Raw genomic sequence first — 12500 nt, 5'->3', positions numbered from 1 at the left:
CTTTTTTCGTTCGTGCAAGTGATCTCTTGAGTTACTTCCTGTTACACCTACTTCCTGTGCACCGAAAAACAATAACCGGAAGTCATATTCACAGAAAATTGAATGACCAAACACGAGCTACACGTACTAAGCTTTTAGTGCTTTTATTTTGTTATGAAAATTCATGAATAGTATGCTCTTACACCGGTTACCAGACACGCCCGCCCCCTTGTTTGCATTTTTCGAAACTAAATATGACGAAATCGACTGCCCCCAACTAAACAGGAAACATTTGATTAGCGTACTAGCGTCCAACCAAATCTAGTTAGTCGTGCGACAAACGCTGTATTGACGATGCGGGCTATAAATTGTAGAAACTCAAGTTACTCCAAATGCTTTAACAACAGAAACGACTGTTTATATTTTGATCACTTGAAAATGAAGTCAGGACGGCTTCAGAACTTCGTATTCTTTTGCTAATTATTTACTCCGAATGTAGTAATTATTACATTCTTCCTTGTTGCTTGTTATAGTTATTCTCGCACCCAGACCACCTTGGTCCTCGTATTAGAGGGCCAGGCGGCTCTGGGGACGAACTCTTAAAACACGTGCTGTCTTTTGTGGTTTTCGCCAATCAGGGCCGCAGCTATCGCAGACAGATGGCAGCATTTTCTTGATCTGATCTGATCTATGAGAACTGACAAACATTCGCGAGCACTACTGAACAAACTACGATGAAGAACGAATCCAAATACATTCTTCATTGATTTTCTGAGAAGACTGAAGTATTTCCTCTAAAAATATGATCCAAATATCACTATATTAAACAATACACCTTTTCAGGCTTCCGCGCTTTGTTGAAAGCTTTTTGACAGGAAATTAGTTGAAGCCAACCAAAACACGGAAAGGCATTTGAAGTGGTGAACAGCCAATCACATGTGATAATATTGTGTTTATTGACAACCGACCAGCCAATGAGAATGCGTTTGAGTTACCGCGCTTTGAAGTTTGTTTTTGACCCCATTTCCCTTTTGAAAGCGACTCATTTGCGTCTCTATCTCTTTCTGTTGCTGGCTTTGTTCTGCACCGGAGCAGTGACTTCTCTTTTCTTTCCTTCTTAACCTCCTCGTTAGTTTACGTTCAAGCATGGCAGAAGAAGCTCCAGCCCTCAAAAGGGACTCCACTATGACTGTTACTGCTAGGGTAGGTTGTATGAAAAGATCGACAGTACGAACTGGGAATTTCTCGAACGGAATTTCTAGCGTTCAACAAGCAAAGATGAATGATTTTATTGTTATTTTTGTGGCCATTTCAGGAGGGCGAAACTTTTCTTGAAGAGCACGGAAATGTTCACGCTGAGGCAAAAACCAGAGGCCAACAAAAACAAATTGAAGAAAGTGCCGAAGAAGATTCCCCCAGTAAACTGACAAGGACTTCGACGATGGCCGCAACAGCTCAGGTAAATGATCACAAGCTAGAGAGTTTTAAATTAATTTCGCTTTCATTCCTTCAAATCTTCAGAAGTCACCGAGAGCTCATATATTTTTAACAGGAGGGAAGCGATCTCCTTGGAGATGAAGAACGCGGGAAAACACGATCGGAGACTGCCGCAATGAAAGATGTAGGGGAGAACGAAGAGGAAGATGAAAACAGCGAAGAAAATGAAGATTCTGAAGAGAACGGCGCAGGAAAACCATCTGTTAAGCGTGATGGCACCATGGTTGTTACTGCTTCGGTGAGATGACGCATCATTTTGTTCAAATCGGTCTTAGGGGTGCTTGTATGTCATGATTCGCTAACCGATCACTGGTGGCTCAATTTGTTTCAGGAAGGCGAAAAGTTTTTAGAAGAAGCTGGACACACTGTAGACGGCGGGACACGTGGGGAAACCGAAGCGGTGAAAGCAGCTCTCGAAGAAAGCGAAGCTGATGAACAGAACGGGGGAAAAGAAGATGAGAAACCTGATCTGAAGCGTAAAGGAACTATGCAAGAAACGATCGAGGTAAGAGAAATTGCTCGGTTAACCAATTTCTCAGAGTAGAATTTCTTGTTAGACTCCTTTTGGCATCGGTTGTTGTTTAAAAAAAAAATTGTCAAATAATTTGTTTGTTTTTGTCACATGGACGATGTATATTTGCTTAAATGCTTTTCGTTTACCAAAACAGTGCCGTGCTGTCTTGATTTAGCCATGTTTCGCCTGTTTTATTCCACAATTCCACAATTCCACACCGTTTGTGTGTGTTCAACAAGCGAAACTGAAATTGATCAACATTAAAATTCACAAAGTTGTCACGCTGTTTGACATGTGTTCACCACGCTTCGTTGCAGTTTGAATAAAGGCGATTTTGTTATTTAAACTGAATGAAAGCTTGTAATTTTTGTAGTACAAAAGACTAAGTGGTCTTGAAAGGTCCTGAGCAGTTTCGTTGTAGACGAAAGGCTTAGCGGAACACAAATTTATTACTTTTTAAAGGAACAAGGGAGACCACAAATAGCTTTGGCGTGAAAATTCTCTCAGTTGGCCGCTTAATTATTACAAAAACTTCCTTTCCACTCGTTGGTAATTCCACTCGTTCAGTACTGCTGTTCTCAAGACGTCTGCGTTTCGTCAGAAATTAAGGTTAACTTAGGCAAGCTCAGTAAACGAGCTTGCAGAGTGTGTTTCTTCGCTGATAAAAATTGGGACATTAAATTAAATCCTGGACATGGTGCATATTTGGCAGTAAGTAGTTTGTTATGACATCACTCCAAGTTTTTAAATCATATGGATTTCTTTTTGAAAGGTTCAAGTCTCCCTCAAAATTGCAACCCACTTTCTTAGGTTGAAAGGAAGAAAAAGAAGAAAAGCAAAATTTGATTTGGCAGGGAATAGTCCATATTTAGAAAGGAGGGATGCTTTGGGAAAAAAAAGCAATGTCAATATATTAAAATTCAACTTAAACAATGAACCTGATTTTGAGGCTCTGGGGGAGGAAAAAAGGATTTGTATGAGTTTGTTCCCCAGAGCCTCAAGATCATGCTTTTTGTCTAGGACTGACTTTATAATTATTTAATATTTCAAGATTGGGCTACTACATGCTCATTTTGGATTATTAGGGGATAATATGCAAAATGTTTTCACATCACCCTCCCCACCCACCATCACTAATAGACTGGTATGAAATGTTGGTTGTGATCTAGGAATCAGACTCTTGAAAGGCCTGATATTCAGAGTCAGGCTATCTTGGATTTACGCAGCTCAGTGGCTTGAATCTCATGAACCAGATATATTAACAATATATGAAAATTTAGCTTAAAACAATAAACATGGTTTTGAGGCTCTAGGGAATAAAGCAAGCATTGGAATGAGTTTTGTCGTTGGAGCCTTGAGATGATGTCTTCCTGGGGGTGGTGGGGGGGGGGGACGCCCATATATGGGACTCCAATATAAAAAGGATGGGGACAACCCCCCCTGGGATGTCTTCTATCTAATACTGATTTCTAATATATTGAAATTGGTCTATTGCATTATTATTAATGTATGCTGTGTATGAAAAAGACCACAAAGTGTCCCCTCACTGTTCGCCTCAATGGCCATAAAAGCTGGCTCTAGCACTAGCATTTTTACTTTGAACCTTTCTTGTCAATTTTGACATCAACACTGACACGAACCCTACTCTAATGGACACCAAAACTTTGAAAATCGTACATGGCATGTTTGACTTGGTTTGATTGATAACTGACATTGTTAATGAAGCCTCCATTGGCTGTTTTGTTTTAACTTGCAGGAGGGTGAAGAATTTTTGAAAAAACAGAAAACCACAAATGGTGCAGATCACCAGGAAGAAGTGGAAGCATAAGACCTGCTTCGTATTTTTAGTATTCTACCTTTTGTGACTTCCAAGCAGAATTGAACTGATTGTACAGCCTTTATACATATGTGTAAACATTAAAACCTTTCTTATGCCATGACAAGGATGAAAATGTTTTGAATTTTGTCAGTTGAATTGAAGCAAGGCCATGTGTAATGAGTCAATGGATTGTTGTTTTTGATCGCTCACAAATTCAACGTCACATTTTCTCACAGCATACCCTGGGCATTTGGGTCTTTGCCCTTCCAGTAGCTCATGACAATCTTGTACCCTGCCGTTGCTTGTCAGCGCTTAACCCATTGACTCTGAGGAACAAGTAGACTTAATAGATTTTACTCAGTCTAACCATAGTTATTAACTATGGTCTAATGCTAGACAATAATTTTACACATCAATAATTGAGGGTGGTTTAAGACTCAATAGGTTAATTAAATACTGCAGAAATAGCCTGCTTGCAGGCAGTAGATGTTGTCGGCGCCACGAAACACGTATCAGACACCGTACTGGAAGAGTGTGGGATAGGTCTGGGCTGGGTGACAAAATGACCTATCCCACACTCTTCCAGTATGATGTCTGAGGTGTTTCTTGGTGACAACAACCATCTTTCGCCTGCAAGCAGGCTATTTCTGCAGTATTTAATTAACCCATATGCCATAGCTCATTGAAGTTAACAGAAAGTCCTGCAAAACCTATGATCAGCTCTCTAAGGATGTTTCGTTGTGCCTTATCAATATCCAGTACAAGGAAAAATTCCATCGATTGTCAGATTGTTGACTGTTTGGGGTAATGCGATGGGGTAGTGAAGAAAACAAAGACCAAGAAATCAAAGACTCCAGAAACATGAAAACAAAGATCCCAAAACACGAAAATGAAGATCCCAGAAGGGTTAGCTAATCGTAACTGAAGACCATAGTAATAAGAAGGGTTAGTTTACCCTAACCCCTTGTGTTTTTTCCAATTTTTATACACCATCTTGAATTCCATGTTTTGGTGTCTTCGTTTTTGTGTTTTGGGATATTTGTTTTCATGTTTCTGGGGTCTTTGATTTTTGGTCTTTATTTCGTTTTCGTGGTCTTCGCTTTCTACACGACCAATCTGTTGGTAATGTTATAGAACACCCAATGACAGACCACAGGTCATTGTTATAACTGACAATGAAGGGTAGACTTTCATATAAAAGAACAAAACCATTGTTATTCTGATTAGGCCTTGCTAATCAGGTATAGTTATGTTCGCTTTGTTCTTTTGTATCACAGACATTAATTATTTCGGATCCAGTATATGAAAGACCAGCCACAAGTAATGACAGTGGTCACTTAAGACCTAAACAGCATCTCTTGAGAGTGTTCAATCTTGAGGGTTAGCATTAGAAAAAGATATAAGGTTGTTCATTGTTTTAGTGAAACAAGTATGTTGAACTGTAGAAGAAACCTCCCCAGCACACAGCTGTAAAATGCCCATTGAGATACCATGGTTGGGGGGGGGAGGGGGGGCTGTTCCTCCCCACCCTCACTTTTTCCCTATGGTGTTCTTTGCTCCTAAACCTCTCCCTCTTCCCTTACACTTTCGAGAGCTATACCAAAAGCCAGCCCCCTTTCCCCCACATGTAAATATCTAACAATAAAAGGTAAGTGTCGCTTCACTGATTCCATTGTTTTCAAATGCAAAGCCAATAGTGTTTTTGCATAGCTTATTTCTCAAAAATAAAGCTCACATCGGTAAAAAAAATACCAGGGCAATGTTCCTAAGTTCATTTCCAGTCAACTTGCAAAATTTGGGCTAGTTTTGAGTAAAACTGAAAATCAACCGAAATTGTCACTTACTTGGTTTTTGCATCCAGCCCTTCAAATGGTCCCTGGATATGGATATTGACATAGTTACAATGGTGATGGTCAGGTTGGTTTAAGTACAGTAACCAACTGTTTCAACAAGGGGGCTGATGACCCCTTTCTCTAGGGGTGTCTGTTTGTGGGCATGCCATTTTTAAAAGTTTGCCACATTTCAAAAGCAACATTAATGATCATGTTTAGATGACTTCATGTCATTGGGAAAACAAGTTTTAATCTTAGGTTTGAAAAGAATATGTCTATCGATGTCTAATTTTTTTAATTTAGGGAGAAAAAGTAGCTGACTTTTCTGATTGAGTAGCCGACACTTTTCCTTGCCTGTCAGAACAAATTGAAACACCTGGTAATAGTAACCATAATTTGTCACCAGTGTAATCGATATCAGCACTAGTAAGCACTTATTGGGGGTCACGTACGGTAGATAGCAAACTAACTTAACACCGTTGGCCTACCTTGTGAGTTTTAATATTAGGTCTTAGTTTAGTGAAAAAAAGTGGCTGACAGGGATTGGGGATGGGAAGGGAATTTTGTGGTTTGGTTGATGTTAAAACCTGTCCTTAAGAGCAATTTTTTGTGACAATTTTATGTGGCATCTGCATTTGATCGTGTGTGTAGCACAATGAGCCTTTGGACAGCATAGATAAAGCAGAAGTCCAGTAGGGATGTGTGCCATACCTCATTGAACCGGCTTCAGGATTGGCCAATAGAACGAACAAAATGATAACAGTGGATTTAGCACAGAAAACAACAGGAAGTACGACACTATACAGCCAATGAAATTTAGTGTTCAACAAGAGGTACAACCCTACCCCCAATATAGGTCATTTTCGAAAATACCATAATACTCTTTGTTTGTCCCTCCAAATTTTGCATGAGCATTGTTCCGTATGCCCCATGGCGCTCACTTGTCACATTTCATGTGACGAGTCGTCTACACGCGCGATTTTTCGTATTTGACAACTTTTATTTGTCACATAAAAGCAAACACGCCAGCTTTTTAGCAAATACATTTGTCACACACGAATTGGCCAAATTTCCTCTTCAACACGAGTAAATGTGACATAAAATTGCTCGTCTAGACGAGGTCTTAATTGATCGAAAACAAACCCTTGATTCTTGTTTGTCTTGGCCCGATTTTTTAGTCCCAATGCATTTGAATGGCCCAGGCAATTCCGTGCCGGAAACTCTAAGACTTGCATTTGGTAGCAAGCCAACAAAGGAAAGGAAAGGAACTTTCAAGTGTCTAGTCGTTCTAGCGCTGGAGCACTAAATGCGGACACTGTAAACTGAAATTAACAGTTAAGGCAAATCAAGTCAAATGACGGTTTTTGAGAAAAGGGGAAACCGGAGTACCCGGAGAAAACTTCTCACTTACAAAGTCTGGGAATCGAACCCGGGCTACATTGGTGGGAGGAAAGTGCTCTCACATTCCGGAAAGAACGAAAAAGCAACGTGGCCTCTGTGGAAGGGAATGACGCGAAGAAATAGACCAGTGAAAGCAAACACGAAGCAGAAATATAATACTTGCACGAAGGGATTAATATCGTTTGAAACCGTAGACAAGAAAAACACAATTTCCTCTAAGTTTTTTCTTGACAATCTAATTTCCACACCCCCACTCCTCACGGGAGTCTGACAATAATGCCTGAATTTCCGCTGCGCTAGTTTTCATATGCAACAGTATGCCTGTTTGGAATCGATAATGGAAGAAGTAACTTGGATGCAAATGCCATTTGACCAGAAAGGTATTTAGATCTAGCCCGCAATAATTTGTGTGGCATATCGTGAGCTGCTTTTACTGAATTCTGGGGGTTTTCGAACGAAACGAATTTACAAACACCAGAGCGCGAAAATGGTTTCCTGATCCTAGGCCACTATGCAGTTGCGGTTCCTCGGTCATTTAGTGTATTTTGTTTGCGGTCTTGCCACAAAATGTATTTAAGACTGTCTCGCTGTCGTTGCCATGAGATCACAGTTATTATGTGCTGCCTCGATCAATGTGAAAATAAGCTTCGAACGAGCTTCATTCTTTTGGCGCTGAAATGAAGATAGGTTTTTTCGTATTTTCAAAATGGCATTATGAGGTGAATCCTCCAGAGCTCAAAGTTCTTTGAAAATTACATTTTTTCTTTAGTGTCTTATGATAGTAATTTAATTGTATTATCGTTAATATTGTGGCGGGATTGTATGCCTTTGTTCAAAGACCAAATTAGTGGGGCTTGAATTGAATGTTTTGCTTACGGTCGAAATTGAATTAATTTGCGGATTTGTACATCAGCTCAAACAACGCTTCCTTAAAGCTCAGTGGCCTTACCAGACAGTATTTCATTGCCTTTAAGGACCATAAGGAGATAGCGAGTGGACAGCCTTGCTGTGCCATTATCCAGGAAGATTTCGACGCATGTAAGACTAATTATGCATTAAAGCTTACCTTCTTGCCCTTGGCATTTCCGTAGCGCTATCCACTTTAGGCCCGAATTGTGGATAACACCCGACAGCTTTTAGTATTTTGCTCAGACAGATAACCGTGGATATGCACACTCTAAGCACATCTGAGTTTAGCGTGAAGTACTGGATACAGTGGCTGATTCACTCAGCCTCTAAACAAGTGAGCCTGGTTCTGTGCAATCAAGATTTGTCAAGTCAGATGACGAGCCACCAGAAACTTGCTTCGACTTGCCTCTTATTGTACCGCAAAAATTGCAGTAAAGAACACCAAGTTATTATGAAATTAAATAAAACTTGCTTCGACTTGCCTCTCATTGTACCGCAAAAACTGCAGTAAAGAACACCAAGTTATTATAAAATTAAATAAAATATAAGGTAAGACTGGCGCTGACCCCTGGAAATTACCATTTTGCCTGAAAATTGCAGCGAAAGTAACAAATATCGAACAAAGTACTTCAATAAGAAGTACAATACAGTTACCAATGTACACTTAAAACCACAAACAGACAACACACAGATGCCACATGCACCCAAACACATGTAAAGAAATACAGACTTATAATTAGTCAATTATAGAAATATATGTTATTTGCCAGCTGGGAGGTCGTAAAGTGAAAAACTGTGATGGAGGTGGCCAAGGGCAGCTTTTTCAAGACCAGGTCACAGTTTTTTGCTTATGGACTGACCCTTTGCTGGTAAATAACTTATTTATTTTTTCCTCTATCTCTCTTCCTCTCTGAGATCACTTTTTTAATTGTTGACTTGTACCGCTCTTGATAGCAAATGCAGTAAGCGACTTACAAACTGAACATTTCAAAGAGAAATATTCTTATTTGAATTCCTCTTGTCGAATATAAATCTGTTTTGAAACACTTGCTTCTATAGGTAAACAGATTTGGTGTCAAAAAATGGAAATTTAAGGTCATTACGCGAGCTCACGCCACCGGGATTGACAGAATTCCACACACTCACGCATTGAAAAAAAAAAGTAACAATTATTCCACGAGGGCACACTGGATATGAGATGATAGATAGTCAACGAGGTGCGTAGTGCCGATTTGGCTATAATCATCTCATATCCAACAAGCACAAGTGGAAAAATATTGTTGATGAGAACGCTCACAAATTATGGATACATTTTCCCTACTTTATTTTGTAAATGCAAGAAAACTGATGCGTGCAGTTACTATTATTTGTAGAGTACATGATGTCATAGCTCATATACCATGATGGCTAAGCCAATCAAAACACTAGAATTGCATTATTATCCAATAACAGTTTTTGCAAAACTCACGGTGAAGCTGAGAGTTTGTAAATGTGATACAGATCTGACATGAATATTGTATATGGCTTATTAAACATCAGCATTTACGTGGTGACTCAAGACATTTTAACAGGGAAAATCAAAAGAAACGTTGATGTATTTATGAAGAGAAATCTGTATCAGATACTGTACAGGTATTGATTAATGAAACATTTCTTTTGTTTTCCTATCGTGAATTAATTTTTAATGAGTTTTGTAAGTAAAAGAGCAATTAATATAGGTGTATTGAAATGATGCAGAAACAGAGATAATAATGGTCATGTAGACATGTTTTCAGGTTGTTTTTAAATAGGGTTAAATGCAATTGAACTCAGATAATGACTAGGAGCCAGTGTGCTCAGTGCTTGGTGTGGGATTGGCGTTTATGGAAATGCAGCGGGGTCTGCTGGCAGGCATTACCATTCTGGCCTTTTTGGGTATTGCATTACTTTTCTGGCATGATGTCAGGGCATTCTGGCATTCACTTGGTCATGCAGTGGTATTCGTTTTACTCTGCTCACATACAGGGTGTCTTATGTACACCTTAAGTGTATAAGTAGCTATAAAGTCCCTTTTTCTCATACTTTATACCGTCAAATGTCTTCTTCCCGTGGATGCTTCACGATTGGAATAAACTACCAGATTCAGACTGTGTTGTGCAGGCCCCAAGTCTAGAAATGTTCAAGAACCAGATGTGGGACTATCTTGTTTGATAAACACTCTCACTTGCACCAAATTGTTTGTTTTATGCTTGCTCATTTATTTGCATGTTAATACCTGCACTTTTTATTCTTATACTGAACGCTCATAAGACTACCTCCATAACACCAGTTGGATGCTCTACACTATTGAGTTACAAGAACTCCAGGGAAGCCTGGTTGTTTATCCAGGTTCTTTCATGGATAATCTGTTCTGCTGGTTCTCTTTAAGCCAGTTTAACAGCTAAGTCACACATGGAGGTTAGGTGCTCAGGAATGTGAGGGCCAGAACCACTGACCACAAAACCAAGTAGGCAGCACACTCAAGAGTGTAGCGTACCTTCAACTTCTTATCAGTTTAGTTCCAAGATGTGGGTCCTTGAAGTGCCCCTGTGACCAAAAAAATCAACACGATTTAAAAAGACACCTGAGTCCTGTTTATTTCAACTGGAATTGTCCTATTTAATGGTATGCAATTACTAACGTTAAGTTCTTGAGAGAGCTAGATTGAGGAGAAAATGATGTAAAACGCACACTCGTTTAATTTTTATAAAAATGACGACACATTTGAAATTAAAGACATGGTTCGGTCGTGAAACGACCATCTTCAGTTGAAAGTAGAATTAATTTGAAGTTACATTTGAATTTATAATATTCTAAACAAAGATAAATAACAACGTGAAATAAATTGGGAATCTAACAAAATAGCCAAAGGTAACAAAAAAGAGTGTACAATGGAACATGTTGATTAGAGACGAGAGAGTTACATTAACTTAAGGTGATATTCAATTGCATTATGTTAAAGAAGGTTGCTCCCGAAGGGGAAAGAATGTAAGAGGCCTCTTTGTATCTTGAACGCTGGGAATTATTGTATGGTCGCGCGGTTCTATAACTTCAAAACATTCGCGCAGAGGGGGGGCAGGAGATCCTGGACTATTGCCATGTCGGGGATTGTTGAAGGTGTTTAAAGAAGTGTATGTGAGGTCCTTGTCCGGTCTGTTTTAAGTAGGTTCGCGGAATGGCGTGTCGAGAGGGGTCGGGGGGGACTCAGGATAAAAGAATAAAAAAACGAACTAGCGTTTTACCCTTTCCCGCACCATAGAATGGTGTTGATGCACAAGATTGCAAAAACTCGACTATACAATACTTTTCATAGGAAGAACAGTTGTTCGTCGGCAAATGGAACCATCTTGGTTGGGCAAGAATATGTTACAGAAACTCGTAGGACAAGTTATGGTTATTGGCTAATGGCTATGGTCCTCAAATAGTAAGGTTATTTCAACATGTACTTGCCAGCATTGATTCCGTTAGACTGATTACGATCTTAATTTACACCCCTCGAGGAATCATTTCAGTATTAGAAAGCAACAGCAATAAATCTTCCTAATTAAAAACGTCGAAGATAAACAGGTAAGCAGTTAATTCGCGCTACTCAAGCTGCAATTTCGAAGGATCAGCCCTATATGACTGGACATCCATTTACAGGAAGAAAAAGAGAAAAAAGAACATTAGCCTGTAATGTGTTTGTTGAAATATGCCAAGAAAATCTTTGTCAACATGGAATGGTGGCAAATATTTCAGTCCTTCGTTTTTTTAAGCGACGTTGTGTTACAAAATAGTGTTGAAGCAGCGAAAGCCTTTAGGCGCTGAAAAGCCAACCATTGTAAATATAGTGTTTTGTTTATCTTGCTAAGTCTCTTTTTTTTTGTTCCGTGCTTAATCAGTGTTGCTTGCATTGAAATCTTTCTGGCTGCTATCTCTTCTTCCATTAGGGCTTCTTTCGGAGGGCTTTCTTGGGGCTTATGAGAAGATCTCAAAATTTTGTTAGGCATCTTCCTGTCGTGCATCTTTATGCTGCTCTTTATCCTGTTGCTCTTGCAACTAAATGATGATTTCCGCCAGAAATACGCAGGGTGCCAATATGCAACGGCTGTCCACCACAGAAACCATTTCCTGGCGCCAAGGAAAAACTTGTTCCGAAACACATCCATGTTCCTCCAGAGGCTATGGCCTAGTCTGCCCTCGCCCAACCTCCACGCCGAGAGAATATCAAACACCGGCACCAGTCGGCACGCACTGACAGTCTGATACCTGTGGACAGAACACGGCGATAGCACTGTGAACGTCATAACGGTTCACGAGTTTCTTGCATGGATAGATTTCCCAAAAAATCTCGGGCCCATGGATGCTACCACTGGAGGCTTGATGGCCGGGCTTTGTGGCGCCGCTTATCGGGGCTCCACTATGATGACCTTATTATTGTTGTGCACTTTTTTTAAAGCTATTCTGCAGGATAGACTGGGGGAGAAGTAAGAAGCCCCAGAATACTCACAGGGAATTCACTTTCAACTACATGAATTGATTTGGTTCCTTT

At 39.8% G+C, this 12500-nt stretch overlaps 1 protein-coding gene and 1 long non-coding RNA gene across 3 annotated transcripts in view; one reads left to right on the top strand and one right to left on the bottom strand.

The window, feature by feature from the left end:
* The window catches only part of LOC137994932 (uncharacterized), a 9990-nt gene extending 1677 nt beyond the window's left edge, over positions 1-8313 (bottom strand). The window contains exons 1-2 of one of the 2 annotated variants that reach the window (XR_011122219.1): positions 8109-8313; positions 5654-5685 (exon numbers count right to left, since the gene is read on the bottom strand). This is a non-coding gene — a long non-coding RNA (uncharacterized lncRNA). Of the gene's footprint in view, positions 55-5653; positions 5686-8108 lie in introns of both variants that reach the window. The other variant, XR_011122220.1, reaches the window with a different exon arrangement.
* LOC137994931 (neurofilament medium polypeptide-like) lies at positions 1023-3942 on the top strand. Its single transcript, XM_068840514.1, has 5 exons — positions 1023-1182; positions 1295-1438; positions 1532-1714; positions 1808-1981; positions 3747-3942. The coding sequence occupies exons 1-5, from the start codon at positions 1126-1128 to the stop codon at positions 3816-3818; spliced, it is 630 nt and encodes a 209-aa protein (XP_068696615.1). The 5' UTR covers positions 1023-1125; the 3' UTR covers positions 3819-3942.
* Positions 8314-12500: the final 4187 nt, after the last annotated feature.

This window comes from Montipora foliosa, chromosome 3 (assembly GCF_036669935.1).
Source record: "Montipora foliosa isolate CH-2021 chromosome 3, ASM3666993v2, whole genome shotgun sequence".
Taxonomy (NCBI): Eukaryota; Metazoa; Cnidaria; class Anthozoa; order Scleractinia; family Acroporidae; genus Montipora; species Montipora foliosa.
Note: the sequence above shows the minus strand (reverse complement) of the source record. Positions and strands in the feature narration are given on the sequence as shown.